The sequence below is a fragment of the Cnephaeus nilssonii genome, assembly GCF_951640355.1.
Source record: "Cnephaeus nilssonii genome assembly, chromosome: 19".
In the NCBI taxonomy this organism is placed as follows: Eukaryota; Metazoa; Chordata; class Mammalia; order Chiroptera; family Vespertilionidae; genus Cnephaeus; species Cnephaeus nilssonii.
In genome coordinates this window covers 32,113,751-32,132,104 of record NC_137090.1, presented here as the reverse complement: position 1 = coordinate 32,132,104, position 18,354 = coordinate 32,113,751, and the positions used below count along the sequence as shown (strand labels likewise).

The 18,354-nt window shown below is 48.8% G+C and overlaps 2 protein-coding genes across 2 annotated transcripts; one reads left to right on the top strand and one right to left on the bottom strand.

The window, feature by feature from the left end:
• Positions 1-239: 239 nt before the first annotated feature.
• Positions 240-5,371, bottom strand: VMA12 (vacuolar ATPase assembly factor VMA12). Its single transcript, XM_079799155.1, has 6 exons — positions 5,128-5,371; positions 3,799-3,872; positions 3,400-3,489; positions 2,845-2,887; positions 2,520-2,632; positions 240-1,882 (listed from the first exon to the last, which is right to left on the bottom strand). Exons 1-6 carry the CDS (start codon positions 5,336-5,338, stop codon positions 1,787-1,789), a joined length of 627 nt encoding a protein of 208 aa, XP_079655281.1. The 5' UTR covers positions 5,339-5,371; the 3' UTR covers positions 240-1,786.
• A 74-nt stretch (positions 5,372-5,445) lies between these two features.
• On the top strand, positions 5,446-18,283 carry POLDIP2 (DNA polymerase delta interacting protein 2). The gene is made up of 11 exons (XM_079797864.1): positions 5,446-5,679; positions 7,045-7,126; positions 8,251-8,348; positions 12,065-12,161; positions 12,329-12,404; positions 12,638-12,745; positions 13,426-13,562; positions 14,585-14,611; positions 14,810-14,935; positions 16,417-16,496; positions 17,247-18,283. Exons 1-11 carry the CDS (start codon positions 5,522-5,524, stop codon positions 17,359-17,361), a joined length of 1,104 nt encoding a protein of 367 aa, XP_079653990.1. The 5' UTR covers positions 5,446-5,521; the 3' UTR covers positions 17,362-18,283.
• The last annotated feature ends 71 nt before the right edge of the window (positions 18,284-18,354 follow it).

Below are 18,354 nucleotides of genomic sequence, written 5' to 3'. Positions count from 1 at the left end.
GGGTTGGATTTAATCCCATGTGAGGCATGCAGGAGGCAGCTAATCAACGATTCTCTCTCATCATTAATGTTTCTATATTTCCCCCCCCCACCCCACTCTCACTTCCTCTCTGAAATCAATACAAATATTAAAAAAACAAAGTTTAGGTTGCCAGAAACACTGTAAAATGCCACCTACATTTTTTTTTCCTGTTTTCATTCCTGCCAACCAAAAACAGAAATCCTAGGATTTCTCAACGTGATCTATGGTGAACAGAAGGGCCTAAAACCTCCTCCTCTCTCACGTAGAATACTGCCACGACAGGCTCAGACTTGCTATAACTGGCAGACATTGTTGAGGGAATGTCTACTGAGCCAATGAGTATATAATTTCTAAGAATAGAGGAGTGCCCGGGGACAGAGAGGGGAGGACCTGGAGCTTATGCAGTGAACAAATGGAAAGATGGACTCTACCATCAGAAGCAGACTCTGCACAATTTCCAGAACTATAAAAGTCTTTGGGCTTTTGTGTTCTCACAGATTTGAAATAAAAGTACACGGAATACAATAAATATTTATTGTGCTTTATACAGATTCTATCATCACACTACTAATCTAAGTTCTGGAAGTTTAACATTACACAGAGACTTCAGGACCATCTAGGAATCTTTGGCTCCATTTACCAGAGGAAGGAACACAGCAGATCATTTCATCTCTCTCGGCCTCAGTTTTGTCGTCTGGAAAAGGGGCCTAAGACCATTTTCTTTTCTAACCTCCAGGACTGTTGTAAAGACCAAAAGCAATTATGTAAAACTATTAGTCAACTGTGAGCATTTACATACTATTTTTCACACTCACCCAAACATGTTTAAGAACCCCACAGAAAACATCCTGTATTAGGCACACATATAAAAATGTTTACATATTCATAATGTACATATTATGCATACATACTCAGGTGTATGTTTATTCATATTCATACATGTAGTTAAATCTGAAAATCATCCCTGTCCCTCCCTTTACTAGTTGAGGCATGCTCTCCCCACAAACACAAACAAGCACAAGGGATTTTGCAATTAAAAGCAGAAACACTGTTTTTCGACCTGAATTGTTTTCATTTTTGGAGACAGAGCAAAAGGGGATGAGAAGATGGGAAGTTTAAGAAGGTGGGTGGTAGAGACAGGCAGAAGCATATAAAAAACCTAAAAGGCAAGCAGAAGGAAGAAAATATAGATAGAAACTCAGATTCCAAAAAGATAGCTGCCTTCCTTCCAGTTCTGCTGTTCTGTACAGACCCATCTTCCTCTTCTTGTTTTATGTCCTCCGATCAGTTCTTCCCCCATAACCCGGAGAAAGGGAATCCCTTCTGCTTTTTTGGAGGCTTCAGAACTAAGTTACAGGCCAGCATCCAGGATGTGTGGAACAAGGGTGACGACTGCTTTGTACACTTGGGCAAGTTCAGGCAGCATGGCCTACTTCCGGGAAGGCCTGGGTTCTATTTACTCCCGATGGAAAACCCCAGCCCCAGCAGTGCCTGGACTGGACTGGAGAAGGGAGACAGGCATCAGGATCAGGAGAAGGTACCGACAGACCAGTTCTGTTCAGTTGTTGGAGACGCCTCTACTGCTGCCTCTGGCAACTGGCAGAGGATGAGGCTGCCCACAGAAAGAGCAGGTGGCCTTGGCGTGGCCCTGACTAACCAGAGCTGAGTACAAAGAACCTGATGGATTGACTGAGAGTCAGTGATTGGCAGCTGGGAGCCTGGAGCCCCTCCAAACCGTCTCCAGACTTTGATGATGAAGCACCAGTTATATCTCTCCCAACTCGCCTTCCATCACCCGCACCATGACATACAGCTCAGCCAGACCCACCACAGAGGCGACGATCACTGCAGCCAGTATCCGCTGGGGAGGGAAACACCAGGCTCAGGGGATGAAGGCCAGCCACCAGCCCTGAAGCCTCCAACACCTCTAATAAGGACGAAGAGAACCCCAACCCAGCCCATAAGTTGGGGGAAAAGAAAGAAAAGAGGATCTGAATTCTCCAGAGGTTACTGACCACCCCCAAGACTATTAGGCTCAAATGCTCCTCTCTCTTTTTTTTCTTTTCTTTATTAAGGTATTACATATGTGTCCTTATCCTCCCCATTGCCGCCCCCCCCCCCCCCCCGCTCATGCCCTCATCCCGCTGGGTGTCTGTGTTCATTGGTTATGCTTATATGCATGCATACAAGTCCTTTAGTTGATCTCTTCTCCTTACCCCCACCCTCCCCTACCTTCCATCTGAGGTTTGTCGGTCTGATCAATGCTTCTCTGTCTCTGGATCTGTTTTTGTTCATCAGTTTATGTTGTTCATTATATTCCACAAATGAGTGAGATCATGTGATATTTATCTTTCTCTGACTGGCTTATCAAATGCTCCTCTTGTTTACTGTACAAATATTTGTTCATTACCTAACTTATGCAAGGCATTTTCACGTACATCCTCCCTTTCCCATTAACCCTCACCTGGAGCACCCTACCCTGCCCAGTGCTTACTCACCGAGGCCATTTCTGTGAAGATATACTGGCTTCCAAGGTAAGTGCAGACAAAGGCAGCTGCCACCGTGACAATGAAGTTGAAGATGGTGATGACCAGAGCCTTCATTGACCTCACTTTGGGGAGGAACCCAGGGAAGAAACCTTTAGCTCAGCATCCTCCAGGAGGTCCTCTTATCTCTATAGCTGCCTCCCCCATCTACTGGGTCTCCCTTAACCAGCAAACCTGAGTAGCTCAGGCTTAACCCCAGAGCACTGGGGTGGGAAGGAGTGTCATGACTGAGCACTCGCAGGGAGAGACTTTAGCACCTAATATCCTATCCTCTCACCTTCCTTGCCCAGGTCACTTAGAATCCCACCATGCCTTGAATCCTGGGAAAAAGGAAAAAAACAAATGATTTCAGAATGGAAGCAGATCAGAGGCAGCCCAGAGAGTATCCATTTGTTAGTCTGGGCTCAGCCCTTTTTATTCCCCGAAGCACTGTAACTCTTTCTTATCCATGGATTCTTTTGTCTGTGACCAGTTGGATTCTTTTCTGGACCACAGACCAAGCATTTCAAAGAAAGGACACAGGCTCCCAGTACTCATCTACCCCTCTACTGTTCTAGGGCAGGAGCATGCCAGAGGGCAGAAGGGAGCCTGCTGGAAGAAAGGCTCCAATGCTCATTCCCATCTCCACAACCGTTAAGAATCAGTCACCGTCTAAGCCCAGAGTCTCACTGAGTAAGTTGGGAATTATATTTGGTTTTTATGTAACACAGAGCTGCTTTGGTCCCTGAAGAGTATACAAACCATGTTGTTTCTTTCCTCTGTGCCTCTTCCCAGTTGCAGGGCCCTGCTTTCTGGGGCTACTCAGTCCATGTATTGAAGAGCAGGCCCTTACCTGACAGGTGACATTGCGGGTGATCCGCTTATATTCGTCATTGGCCAGCTGTATCTTAATTTTCTCCAGACGGGCAACTAGCTCTGGGTTCTAAGGCAGGAAAATCAAATGAGAAGAATGATATTCCCAGGTTGCTAGAAAACATGTCACAGTCATTGGTTTCTGGGGACAAAGCACTGCTAAGGGTACTAGGAGACCCATGTACCAGTTCCGCCTCTACTGCTTTGGAAACTTTTATGTCAAACATGGAGGACCAATATCTGGTTCCCCCCACCCCAGCTCCCAAGGATTTAAAAGACAAATTTTTGAAATCAAAAGTTGACCTATATAAATCTGGCTGTATCACAAATAAGCTCAATTCAGCCAAAATCCACTCTCACAAATATACCCCTTACATACCCTGGGAGGCTTCACCACCTCTGGGAGATAGATTTCACTGCCTTCTAGGAGCTCATGAAGGTACAGTGTGGAATCTGGGAAGAAAAGATTTCCACAAACATAATGATCCATAGAGCTGAGGTCGAAGGATTAAGATCAGAGGAGGATCTAGTCTTTCTACTAAAATAAAGCATGGCCATTCCTATGCCCATTCTAGACCATTTTCATTGGGAAGAATATAAGACAATGCCACATAATCATCTCCTACTGCTGCACAGCTGAGTTTAACTGTCAGCTCTCAGTTACCCTGGCAATGTCACAGCTAACACGTAAGCCATTTACATTTGCCTGCGGGTTAAGTCATTTCTGTGGCCACCATAGAACTACCCTAATTAAGTTAAAGTCACAGTGGTGTGGACTACTCAGAGAACATTGTACTATAGGATCTCTAAGGTCCTTTTTAGTTCCAATAGTTAAGCAGTCTATCTTTTGTACTTCTGGGTAGGCAATGTTAATTTTAGCAAAACACCTTACAGGCCAGTGTGTCCTATTTCCTCCCTTTACAGTTAAGGAAACTGAGGTCCAAGGAAGAGAAATGACTCCTCCAAAGGGAGTGAGAGGCAGAGCTAGGACTAGAGCTCAGGTGCTACTCCCAGTTCGGACCTTTCCACACAGCTTTCTATCATCCTATCTAACGCCAGATTTGCCTGGCCGGTGTTGCTAAGTGGTTAGAGCACCAGCCTGGAGGGTCTGGGGTTGGATTTCCGGTCAAGGGCACGTAGGTGGGTCCCAGTCGGGGCGCCTGGGAGAAGGTAACCAACCAATTGATGTTTCTCTCTCACACCGATGTTTCTCTTTCCCTCCCTTCCACTCTCTCTAAAAATCAATGGGAAAAATATCCTCCGATGAGGATTAACAACAACATGAAAAAGAGTCAGATTTGACTACTTTTACTTCTGAGACGGAAAGAAATCCAGATTCGCAAACAGGACAAGCTCACTATGCTTAATGTGGCTTAAAAGAAACTGAACCTGTGAAATGGTACTGGGTTAGGACTTGGGACTTTTTCAAAGGTCAGGTGGGCCTACGTGGGCCTGGACGTGAAGTGGAGACTCCCAAGAAAGCAGAAACTGCACACGTAAACGTTGCAATCCAGTAGGAACTCCCATGGAAGTTGTGAAGGGAGTAGGTTGCCCTAGGATTTATGAGGTGAGTCTTGGGTTGGCTCGATGACCGCTCCGCGGGCGAAGGAGAGTGGTGGATAAAGATGCCTGAGGTGCGATCAAGACCTCAAGAGGGAACAGGCTCTGGAAAAAAGGAGGCAACTCCGGACTGGAGAATGGGTCTCACCCCTTTCTCTCAGACACTGGTGCAGGTCTCGGATCAGGCGGAAGGAAACCAGGCGTGCGGGACCGCTGGGGCGGTCACCACCCTTGTGCTTCTTCTCCAACGCGGCCTCAAGCTCTGCCCGCAGCTTGCGGGGAAGCTGCTCTTGCTCCAGCTCCCCGCCAGGGGCCAAAGCGCGCACCAGCCGCTCGCCGGCAATCAAGTACGACGCCATTTCTAGCCCACTGTACGGTCAGGTGACCCCCAGCCGGGACTTCCGCCAGCTGTGCGCCGGAAGGAGCTCGGAGCTTGCGGGGCGGGGCGAGGCGCGGCGCGGGGCAGTGTGGGGCGGGGGCGGGACGCCGCCCGGCCGCGGGTCGGGCCCTGTGTCAGCAGCCCAGCAGACGCTCAGGGGGACATGGCGGGCTGTGTGGCCCGGCGGGTCCTGGCCGTGGGCAGCCGCTGGTGGTCCCGGTCGCTGTCCGGGGCCCGGGGGGCAAGGCCGCTCTGTGCGGCGAGTGGACCTGGGGCCTTCCTACCGGCGGCGACCACGACGCGGAGGCACCTCTCGTCCCGGTGAGGGACCGACCGCGGGGCAGGGGCCCGGCGCCTAGGGAGAGTGTTCCATGGCCGGGAAGGAGGCTAGGAGGCCCTGCCCCCGAGGGTGTTTGGAGTTCGACCCGGGAGAGGGTCCCGGCCCGGAGCCTACCTACGTCGCCTGGGATGTGTGCCAGGGGCAGAGAAGGGAGCGCGGTCCGGAGCCCTGGGTGGTGCGGGGCTGGCTCTGGGGGCGAGGGCTGGGGGGAGACTAGTAACCCTCCCAGAGTGAATCCTACCTCCTCGAGTGGGGATTTTTCGAGTGCCGCTGTTAGTAGGCAGCCTTTTAATTAAGCCCTAGGGCTTTTGACTTAGAACAACCGCTCAGAAAGATGCTCGAAGTTGAAAACAGGACTCTGTTGAGTCTGAGCCCTGCACGGGTCCCCGGTTTCAGTGTGACCTTGGGGAGACTGGGTCTCTGTATGATTTGGGGAAGGGGGCTTGAGGTTATGGGAATGGTGTGAACGTGGTCATAAGCAGCTTAAATTCGGACCAGTGAATCAAGTGGGAGGAAACACAATGTTCACGTGTCAAAAATGGTAAGAATAACAGTGCTTTACAGAGCCCCCTAGAAGAAGCACCTGTCCAGAGAGGGGTCGCCGGGAGAACTAACCTTTTAATGGCTGAGATGAGACACTTACATTGGGGAGAGATGCATTTTCAGACCCCTGTGCAAACTGACGTAAATCTGAACAAAAACTAGATTTCAAGACCGCTAGGTGCAATGTAGGGAGTACAGTAGGAAATCTAGAGAGGATGATGAAGCCCTTCCAGGGTAGGGCGAAGACTGCAGTTTAGAGGTGGGGAGGGGGGAGAGATGGACATGGAATTAGAACAAATATTTTTTGAGCTCCTGGTATACACGGGGCTTTGAGGGGCAACACCAGCTAATCAGGCACAGGCTCCCAGGGAACGTAGTTTCTAATGGAGATAAGACATGGATACAAATAACTGAAATGCAAGGTGGGAGGGACAGTTAAAGTGCTGTGGGAGGTCGTGAGGGTAGGTGAGGGAAGAAAGGGAGGTGAGGAGCCCAGTTGAGCAGGGTATGAAGGCAAGATAAGAAGAACGCTGAGAATGAAGAGAAGAATGTGACCTGGGAGTTCAGGCCTAACCTGGAAACCAAGGAAGGGCCGTGGCTGGACCTCCGAGGAGGACAGGCAGGAGCTCTGTGGGGTGGTGATTTGGCAGGACCCTTACCTGTTTCAGCTGGCCCCACTGACCTGACCCTTCTCTGCTGTCATTGCCTTGGCCCCTCGGTATCCTAGTCGCTTTCTTTTCTGATGGAGAAGTCCTGTTACCTCCTCAGCTGCTCTATTGCTTGTTCTGTTCCTTCCTAATCAGAAACCGACCAGAGGGCAAAGTTTTGGAGACAGTTGGTGTGTTTGAGGTGCCAAAACAGAATGGAAAATATGAGACTGGGCAGGTGAGTGCTGGGCTGGGTCATCTTTCATTTTCATGGTAGGCTCTGCCTCTGAAAGGGTCAGAGTTGGCCACAGGGCTGAACGTTTCGGTTTTCTGCCTTGGTGTTTGGTACCAGACCAGAATCACAAGTGTTTAAAGGTGGGTTTCTTGTTTTCCTGGATTTGAATGCATTTCATGTATCAGTGGGTTCTCTCTCCAAGTTAGTGTGGACAGAGATGGTGTGGACTATCGTGAGGAGAGAGCCGAATTACTGAATAGTCCTCTAACATAGTGGATGGTGGGAAACCAGTGGAGGGAGCTTTCAGAAAAGCAAACCTTCCTGGGTGGAGTGGCTCAGTTGGTTGAGCGTCGTCCTGTGCACCAAAAAGGCTGCGGTTCGATTCCCGGTCAGGGCATGTGTCTGGGTTGCAGCTTCCATCCCCAGTTGGGATGCATATGGAGGGCAACCTATTGAGGTTTCTCACATCGATGTTTCTCTCTCTCTCTCTCTCTCTCTCTCTCTCTCTCTCTCTCCCTCTCCCTCTCCCTCTCCCTCTCCCTCTCCCTCTCCCTCTCCCTCTCCCTCTCCCCCTTCCTCTCTCTAAGCATGTCCTCTGGTGAGGATTAAAAAAAAAAAAAAAAGGAAAGCATACCTTTGGTGCTTTGTCATAATTGAGCTCTTCACAGTGCAATAAACTCTGGGTGTGAGGCTCTTTTTCTGTATCAGCTTTGTGCTAGATCCACTGAGATGGATTTAGGCTTCTTGTAGGTAAGGATGACTTTTTGTTTATTGAACATTTTTTTATGTGCCTACAATGAACCGGGCTTTGTGCATTGGCATTAAATCAGGAAACAATGCCTTTATGGCATTGACAGTTTAGAAAGGAATTATGATATGCAAATGGTCAATGGCTGTGTACTGTGCTAAGTGGAGGGGAAGTCAGGGAACACTTCCTAGAGGTTAACATTGTGGCCTAAAGGATGAGTAGAAGTCCACCAGGTGAAGATGGGGTAGGAATGTTCCCTCGTTGGGTAGATCACGGACCTTGTGCTGGAGTTGGCACACCTGTGTTGCTTTGTGGTCTGGGTCCCACCTGGATGGCCTTGCTGGATTACAGACTCACTGAGGCTCCTCTTTCCTCCCAGCTTTTCCTTCATAGTGTTTTTGGCTACCGTGGAGTTGTCCTGTTTCCCTGGCAGGCCAGACTATATGACCGGGATGTGGCTTCTGCAGCTCCAGAAAAGTAAGTTGCCCTGCATTGTGCCTCACAGTGTTCTCAGGAGGAGGCCTGACTCATGGCAGACATCATTGGGATCCTAGGAGTGAAGATAGCATCCTCCTGGCTCTTAGAAGCAGCCCCACAATACTCCCCTGGCACTAATACCCATGGAGACAAAAGTGCTGAGTGCGGGGACATCTGTAATACTTTCAACAATAAAGATTTAAAAAAAGAAGAAAAAGTGCTGAGTGCCAGGGTTCTTAAGCCAGAGGGTCCCTTTAGGCCTCCCCAGGATACTCTCCCAAGCTATTCTCAGTTTGCATTATAGTTACCACAGAAGGCATTGGGAGACTAGACTTCTTCTTCTTTTTTTTTTAATAAATCTTTATTGTTCAGATTATTACAATTGTTTCTCCTTTTTCCCCCCCATATCTCCCCATCACCCGGTTCCCTCCCCCCCGCCCCGTTGTCCTTATCCATAGGTGTATGATTTTTGTCCAGTCTCTTCCCATACCCCCCACACAGACACCCCTTTCCCCCTGAGAATTATCAATCCACTCCCATTCTATGCCTCTGATTCTATTATGTTCACCAGTTTATTCTGTCCCTCAGATTTTTAATTCACTTGATTTTTAGAATCACTTGTTGATAGATATGTATTTGTTGTTCATAATTTTTATCTTTACTTTTTTCTTCTTTTTAAAGAATACCTTTCAGCATTTCATATAATACTGGTTTGGCGGTGATGAACTCCTTTAGCTTTTTCTTATCTGTGAAGCTCTTTATCTGCCCTTCAATTCTGAATGATAACTTTGCTGGGTAGAGTAGTCTTGGTTGTAGGTTCTTGCTATTCATCACTTTGAATATTTCTTGCCATTCCCGTCTGGCCTGCATAGTTTCTGTTGAGAAATCAGCTGACAGTCGTATGGGTGCTCCCTTGTAGGTAACTGTTTTTCTCTTGCTGCTTGTAAGATTCTCTCTTTGTCTTTTGCCCTTGGCATTTTAATTATGATGTGTCTTGGTGTGGTCCTCTTTGGATTCCTCTTGTTTGGGGTTCTGTGCGCTTCCTGAACCTGTAAGTCTATTTCTTTCACCAGGTGGGGGAAGTTTTCTGTCATTATTTCTTCAAATAGGTTTTCAGTATCTTGCTCTCTCTCTGCTGGCACCCCAAAAATTCGGATATTGGTACACTTAAAGCCATCCCGGAGGCTCCTTATGCTATCCTCACACTTTTGGATTCTTCTTTCTTTCCGCCTCTCTGGTTGGGTGTTTTATTCTTCCTCATATTCCAGATCTTTGGTTTGACTCTTCGGGTGCGGTGGCCTACTCTGCATATTCTTTATTTCAGACAGTGTATGCATAATTTCTGACTGGTCCTTTTCCATTTGTTTGGTATTCTCATTAAGGTCCTTGAAGGTCTCTTCAAGTTTCTCAGCAGTTTTTAGAAGATTCTTGAGTAACTTTATAAATATGGTTCTGAACACTGTGTTGTCCATTAGTTTGCTTTCATCTATCTCTCCTACTTGTGACATACTTCGATGTCTCCACATTTTGGCTGCCTCCCTGTGTTGATGGAGTGGCTCTGTGTGGCTGGTGACCTATAGGGGCCGGTAGCTCAGTTTCCCCAATCACCCTAGGTGGTCGCTCTTGGTACTCCCCTTTGTGGGCTGAGTGGAAAGTCTTGGTGTAGTTAAAAGCCCTGATTGCTGTTGGGAGGAATTGACCTCCGGTCCAATTGGTTGTGAGGGCCTGCTGTGTCTATAACGGAAGAATTGCTGTGCTGGAGACACAGTAGGGCTTTGGTGCTCACTGAGTCTGCCTCTTGAATGTGTCCCTTATGAGAGTGGTTGAAATCTGGTGTCATCCATACTGACAGAAAAGTCACTCTCTCACTCCGACCGATGGCCGAGAGTCCCGTAGGCTTCTGGGTCCCCTGCGTGTCCCCAGAAACTGGAGTTCAGAGTGGTTAGGATTGTTGGTATCACTGGCGGGAGTTGATCTCCAAGCCAGTTGGCTGTGAGGATCAGCAGTGTCTCCGCTGGGAGAGCTTCTGTGCTCAGCTTGGATGGGGCGGAGTCTCAGGGTGGCGCAGACAAGCTTTGGTTTCCCGTCTGCTCCGCCCTAAGAGGAGCGGGTTCTCCGTGCCCGAATTAATGGCTGCGCGCCTCTGAGAGAAGGCAGCTTTCGAGCCTCTCCCGCTGCCTAACAGACCATCTCCCCAGCTGGGGCTGGATTTCAGTGCAGACCCGAGGTTTTGTTTTTCTCCCGAATGAGAAATCCAGTCACTGGGAGGGCTGTGCTCAGCTTGGATGGGGCGGAGTCTCAGAATGGCACAGACAAACTTGGTTTCCGTCCGTGCCGCCCTAAGAGGGGCGGTTTCTCCGTGCCCGAATTAATGGCTGCGCGCCTCTGAGAGAAGGCTGCTCTCAAGCCTCGCCTGCTGCCAAACAGCCCAGTTTCTCCCCGACCGCAGCTGGATTTCAGTGCAGTCGGGAGGTTTTGTTTTTCTCCCAAACGAGAAAGCTAGCCACGCAGTGTCTGTTGCCCTCCCTCTCCCCGCGCTGCGAGCAAGCCTGCTGCGTATTCAGCCGCCCGCCCTTTCTGCGCTCACGGATCTCCGCACCTCCACGGCTCCTGAGGCTCAGCGTCCCCCTCTCTGTTTTTCTCTAGTTGTAGGTTTTCCACTCTGCCAGCTTTCCGGTGGTTCTGGACGGTGTGCACTCTGTTTTCCAGTTGTAGTTTCAAAATTGTTGTGGTAGGCAACAATTAGGTGTTTACCTTATGCCGCCATCTTGGTTTCTTCCGAGACTAGACTTCTTGATTTCTTGACAGGCAGTTAGAATCTTTCCATTAATCTCTTATCATCATTAGATTACATTAAAGAAAGAAAGGCCTGCCCGGCCGGTGTGGCTCAATGGTTGAACCTTGATCTATGAACCAGGAGATCCTGGTCAGGGTACATGCCGGGGTTACAGGCTTGATTCCCAGTAGGGGGCATGCAAGAGGCTGCAGATCAGTGATTCTCTCTCATCATTGATGTTTCTTTCTTTCCCTCTCCCTTCCTCTCTGAAATCAATTAAAATGTATGTAAAAGAAAAAAAGAAAAGGCCCATCAAAAAAACAAAAAAGAAAAGGCCCAGCTTCATTCAGTGATCACAGACAGCCCTGGGATGTAAGAAGAGTGGGTACTCTGGGCTCCAGGGACTGAAGCAGCAATTTGATTTTTTAATATCTCCTTCTTCTAAGAGGCAGCCAGAGAGTAGGGCAAATGATAACTCCATGCCATGGGTCCTCCACATTCCATTATTTGCCCCTGCCTGGGGAGTGGCAGGCTAGGTTTTGCTAAAACCTTCAGATCAGGTACCAGTAAGTTTATTTTATTTATTTATTTATTTATTTGAGGGGATTTTTATTTTACTTTATTTATCTTTTATTTTTTTATACCATAACCAAGTGGGATTGATTCCAGGGATACAAACTTGGTACAATTTTCGCAAATCAATTAATGTGATACATCACATAAACAAAATGAAGGATAAAAATCACAGGATCGTATCAGTAGATGCAGAAAAAGCATTCAACAAAATCTAGCACCCAGCCCTGGCTGGTGTGGCTCAATTGGTTAAACATTGTCCCGCAGGCATCTAACAGTTTAGATGAGGAAGGGCTGGGGTAGGGACCTGGGGCAGGCACTGATTCTGTTTCTCTCTGGATGATCTTTGGCTTCTCCTACCCTGTAGAGCAGAGAATCCTGCTGGCCACGGCTCTAAGGAGGTGAAAGGCAAAACTCACACTTACTATCAGGTGCTGATTGATGCCCGAGACTGTCCACATATAGTAAGTAAGCAAGAAGGCTGGACCTGGGGTTCCTCTCCATGGGAAATGCCGGAATCCCATGGGGCACAAAGGGAGGGAGAGGACTCAGACAGCCCAGATCAGCACTGGGCCCCAAGTCCTCAGGACTGGAGAGTGACTAAGAAAGTCTGACTCGCTTCTTGCCTTAGTCTCAGAGATCTCAGACAGAAGCTGTGACTTTCTTGGCTAACCATGATGACAGCCGGGCCCTCTATGCCATCCCAGGTGAGTAGAGCATTTGAATGGTGCCTGTCAATGAGGGGTCTAGTGTGTCCCAAGGAGAGGATTCGGATTCCTTTCTGATGTCCTTTAATCTGCTGGGAGGGATTATAGATGCTGAGAACGATGGTACCAGGGTTATCCCACCCTAGGACAAGGCCAGGAATTGTATTTCTTCTCAGCCCTGTTCCTCCCCTCACCTACATGAGTTTCACTGTCTCTTTGCCTCTCTGTGCCAGGCCTGGACTATGTCAGCCATGAAGACATCCTCCCCTATACCTCCACTGATCAGGTTCCCATCCAGCACGAGCTCTTTGAAAGATTTCTTCTCTATGACCAGACAAAAGGTAATCTTTCTCGAGAAGCTGGAAAGGGAGGGGCCTTTCTTCAAAAACAGTATCATAGAAGTAATTTCAGAACTCTATTTCCACAACCTTATTCAACCTCCCATTAGACCTGTCAGGTGAATGGCTATCATCTCCTCCAGATATGGAAACTCAGAGGTGATGAGAAGGGACTTAAGATTGCTAGTTAGGTCCAGCCGGCATAGCTCAGTGGTTGAGTGTCGACCTATGAACCAGCAGGTCACGGTTCGATTCCTGGTCAGGGCACGTGCCTGGGTTGTGTGTTCAATCCCCAGTGTGGGGTGTGCAGGAGATAGCCTATCAGTGATTCTCTCTAGTCATTGATGTTTCTCTCTCTCTCTCCCTTTCCCTTCCTCTCTGAAATCAATTTTAAAAATATGTGTGTGTGTGTGTGTATAAAAGATTGCTAGTTAGTGGCAGAGCGAAGTCTGAAAACCAGGGCTCTTAACTCCCAGTCCAGTTCTCTCCCCACGATGCTACATACCTCCCCGGGGCTTCTTGGAAGCAGCTCTATGCTTTCTTCCAGCTTGTGCTTTGCTTCAGTTTGGGTGTCTTACTTATCTGAGCCACCACCAGGAAGGGTTTTCCAGGAGGGGCATTTGGAAAGTGGGTATAATGCCCTGGATTCTGGCCTGGACTAATCAGTCATTCTCTTGTCCCAGCACCCCCTTTTGTGGCTCGGGAGACACTAAGGGCCTGGCAAGAGAAGAATCACCCCTGGCTGGAGCTCTCCGATGTCCATCGGGAAACAACCGAGAACATCCGTGTCACTGTCATCCCCTTCTACATGGGCATGAGGGTATGTGCGCGGGCCCCTTCCCTCAGGGCTAGTTCCCCAGATTCTGTATGGTCTTCCCAATGTGACTGCTGGAGCAGGTTTCAAATTTCAACCATGTGCCTGTGCTGCTGCTTCTGAGTCCTCCATGTATTGGTTGGGGTTGAGCAGCCTCTTGACAAGGGCTGACACCAAGACCGAGAGCAGGGAAACCTTTGGGTCCCAGAGAGTCCTCTAGGCTGACTCCTCTCTTCTGACTCAAAGGGAGCTGTGTTTATGAAGAATATACACATACTTGTCTAAATTGTAGGCTGATCTTCATACTTTTTATGCATTAGTCAAACATTTATTGAGCTATTTCTTGCCTGGCTGTAAGCTAGGTCCTGGGGATACAGATAAAAATGAAACATTGTCCCTGCCTTCCAGAGCTTGTGATAGTGAGGGATGTCAATATACACCACACCAAGTATTGTAATAAGGTTGGGCTATGGTAGGGCCGAAGAGGTGGGCAATAGCCTGGGCCAGCAGTGAGGGTTAAGGAGCAGCAATTGTCAGGGAGGGTGGTCCAGAGAAAGGGACAAGTCCTGTGGCTGATAGGATAAGAAGGAGGAAGGCCAGCGCCCAGCCAGTGTGGCTCAGTGGTTGAGCATCGACCTATGCCCCGGGAGGCCACGGTTTGATTCCTGATGAGGGCACATGCTCGGGTTTTGAGCTCGATCCCCAGTAGGAGGCATGCGGGAAGCAACTGATCAATGATTCTCTCTCATTGATGTTTCTATCTCTCCCTCTCTCTTCCTCTTCCTGAAATCAATAAAAATATTTTTTTTTTAAAAAAGGAGGAAGGCCAGGGATGGACTGAGGGAAGGCTGCCCCCCACAGTGGCTTGTTGGCCATAGTTCAGTCATCATCATCCACAGATACTCGCAGCATTATCTGTCTCTGCAACCTTCCTGGAATACATCTATTCCATTGGAGCAATGTTGAGTGGAACAGACTTGATCCTGCCTTCTGCTCTGGGACTTAAATTCTTTGTGTTTTTTCCCCAGGAAGCCCAGAATTCCCACGTCTACTGGGTGAGTGTCTCCCTCGAGGAGGAGGAGCTCAGGAGGGGTGCATGGTGGGGCAGGTTGGGAGGTGGGGGAGTTTACCTCTGGGGAGCAGGCCTGTGCAATGCGGGGGTCAGCCTTTTTTGCATTTTGGTCTCTTAGAATTCTGGGCACACTAACCCAAAGTTTACTTTCTCAGATGTGAACTCTCTCTCACTCCCACAGTGGCGCTACTGTATTCGCTTGGAGAACCTTGACAGTGACGTGGTACAGCTCCGGGAGCGACACTGGAGGATATTTAGTCTGTCTGGCACCTTGGAGACAGTGCGAGGCCGAGGGGTGGTGGGCAGGGTGAGCATCATTAATTGGGCCAGTAATGCCCAGTTCCTGGTCCTGCCCAGCAGGCTTGGGGGCTTAATGTGTGGTTAGGGACAGAGGCTCTGGGTGTGAATGCATTGGTGAGAAATCTTACAACAAACCTGTGAGAGGTTTCTTACAACCCATTTCACAGATGAAGAGAATGAGACTATGAAGTTTAATAACTAGCCCATGGTCCCATAGCTAGTGGTGCAGGACCTGGATTGGAATCCAAGTGATCTAACATCAAAGCTGAATCCAAGTGATCTAACACCGTGGCCGGTGTGGCTTAGTTGAGCATCGCCCTGTGCACCAAAGGATCGCATGTTCGATTCCCTGTCAGGGCACATATCTAGTTGTGGGTTTGATCCCTGGTTGGGGTATGCATGGGAGGCAACCGATTGATGTTTCTCTCACATAGATGTTTTTTGTTTGTTTGTTTGTTTTTAAATATATTTTATTGATTTTTTACAGAGAGGAATAGAGAGCTAGAAACATCGATGAGAGAGAAACATCGACCAGCTGCCTCCTGCACACCCCCTACCGGGGATGTGCCCGCAACCCAGGTACATGCCCTTGACCGGAATCGAACCTGGGACCTTTCAGTCCGCAGACCGACGCTGTATCCACTGAGCCAAACCGGTTTCGGCTCACATTGATGTTTTTCTCTCCCTTCCTCTTTCTAGAATCAATGAAAATCATATCCTTGAGTGAGGGTTAAAGAGAAAAGCTGGTGTAGAGTTTTTTGTAGCTAGCACAGTGCCTTTTTAAAAATCTGAATTTGAATGCCCTTGGATGAGGCATGCTCCCTCTACTCCTGTTGTCCTTCCTCTACCTTTTTACATGCTTGCATCCTCTACTAGTCCTTGAGGAAATCTGATTTTGCAATTCCTGTACTACCCCACCATTTCCTGAGAAATAAAGTCATGAGAAGTGGCCAGGGGTCACATTGAACAAGCATTTATCCAAGTTAGCAGGGACTTGGGGAAGCAGGGTGGGATAGAGAGTAAGAACAGAGCTTTGGAGTTAGTCTGGTTTCAAATGCCAGGTGTGTTCTTTACTCACTGCATAACTTGGGTAAGTTATTTAACCAAAATCTCAGTTTCTTACTGCTGAAATGGGGATTACACCTTTACCTATGAGTACTTGGAGACTTGAGTCAGCAAAGGTTTGCAGAGCCCCGCCATGGTGCCTTGCACTTAGGCACTCAGCAAAGGGTTGCTGGAAGGGTATTTACAGAGTAGGTCCTGTGCCTAGCGTCTCTGCTCAGTGCCTCAGACATTTAGTCTAAGATGATCTTCCCCAGAGGCAGACTAAGAGGCCCAGGTCCATGGCTGTGCAGTGGAGGAAGCACCGGCAGGCAGTCATTGGGGGAGGCATGAGGAGCATCCAGTCCTGACGAACTGGTGGTAGCATCTGGCCCCAGGGTACAGGGAACTTGTCTGGCCTGACCTATTTTGCCTGAACCCTAACAGGAACCAGTGTTATCCAAGGAGCAGCCTGCATTCCAGTACAGCAGCCACGTCTCCCTGCAAGCTTCCAGTGGGCATATGTGGTAAGTGAGGGTGTGCTGGGGCAGGGGCAGTTTAACTCCACAGACACAAGCTGCAGATCAGAAAAGTGGGGGCTCATAGCTTTGTAGTTAATTCTGGGCCAAGTTAAGTCCTGAGATGGAGCCTTACCTGCTGTTCATTATTGTGGGATTTGTCTGATTGTTTATGACTGTTTTCCAGTTCCCTGTGGCTTTGTGGAGTAAGGACTTCAGCTAAAGAGGTCTGGTGATTTGATGATGCAGTGTTGTCTACATAGTTGGTTCACCCCCCACCCCCGCCCCCCGGTATTCTACTCCTTAACCTGAAAGTGTAATTGAATTTTTGAAAAAAAATATTTTTATTGATTTCAGAGAAGGAGAGATAGAAACATCAGTGATGAGGGAGAATCATTGATCGGTTGCCTCCTGCATGCCCCCTATGGGGATAAGGCCTGCAACCTGGGCATGTGCCCTTGACCAGAATCAAACCTGGGACCCTTCAGTCCACAGGCCGACGCTCTATCCACTGAGCCAAACCGGTTTCAGCTGTAATTGGGTTTTTTATGCATTGTGCATCTAAGGGCCAGAATCAGGACAGCTGTATTTTTTCTTTTCATGTAGGGGCAGGAAGGACTCTTGGTTCTCTGGACCAGTGTTAGGCTGGCATGAGCCAGGCCTGTCTTCTGCCATGCTTCTGGAGCTGAGGACATAGGGCTATCCAGATCCTCAAGAGGGCTTCAGCCCTCCCTCTAAACTAGCTTCTCTGACCCACAGGGGGACATTCCGCTTTGAGAGGCCTGATGGCTCCCACTTTGATGTCCGGATCCCTCCCTTCTCCCTGGAAAGCAATAAAGATGAGAAGACACCACCCTCAGGCCTTCACTGGTAGGCCAGCTGAGGCCCTGAATGGGCAGGCTCAGTCCTTGAACAGCTCTCATCCCACAACTGCTGCAGAACTCTCCATCGTGGCCACAGTGGTTCTCTTAATCGTTTGTGCCATTTGAATGTGGGGTTCTTTCTTTGGTGGGTGGGCTGTAACTTTTCTCCTGAAGACCCATGTAGGACTCCTCCAAGGCTGGCCTCCCCTGTAAGCCCCGCCTACACTGTGTTCCAGTAGACCTTTCCACCAGGAACTCTGTTCGGCTGCCACAGGCTCGGAGGAGTTTCCTAGTCGGTCACCCAAGTTGTTTGGAATGTGAGGTTTGGTCAATAAACCAGTGCACGCTTGGCCATCCTCGCCATTTCTGCCCCCAAGGTCTCAGGCTCCCTTTTTGACCTAGTGAGGGCCCTTGATTGCTTCCCTTTCTACTAGGGTATGCATGTTTCCCTCTTGAGGCTTGGGGTTGGCTAGACATCTCCCAGGATCACTGTGCCTCTCAGTCAGTGGGGTGGGGGCTGGGCTGGACTAGTTCTCTTTACCTTCTGCCAAGTGCAGAGTAGGAGGCCAATATCGGGGTCAGAGGAGGGCCTGGCTCTTAATGCTGGCCAACCATTGGCATCTCTGGCCTCATCGGGCCTGGGAGAGAAATGAGGCAAGCCAACCAGGTTTCCTGGAGCAGTGGGCCTGCCAGCCTTGAGCACAAATTTGTCAAGCTTCCAGACTACAAATGCAGAAATTCAGCCGAGGAGCTCTAGGTATGGGTGGTGACTAAGCCAAGCTACTTTCTGAGCTTTTCACAGATCTCCAAGAGCCAGAGATGAAACATGCTGCATTTTGCCCTGATTCTTAGGGTTCCTGCTTCCCCACTACCATAGTGATTGCTAAAGCAGTCGTTTTATTCTTGAATTAATATTAAATCTCCATTCTGGCCCTTATTAGTGTTGTCCTTAATCCTCCACCAGGGGGAGTCTGTGTTGCAGGACAACTGAGTGCAATTGGACT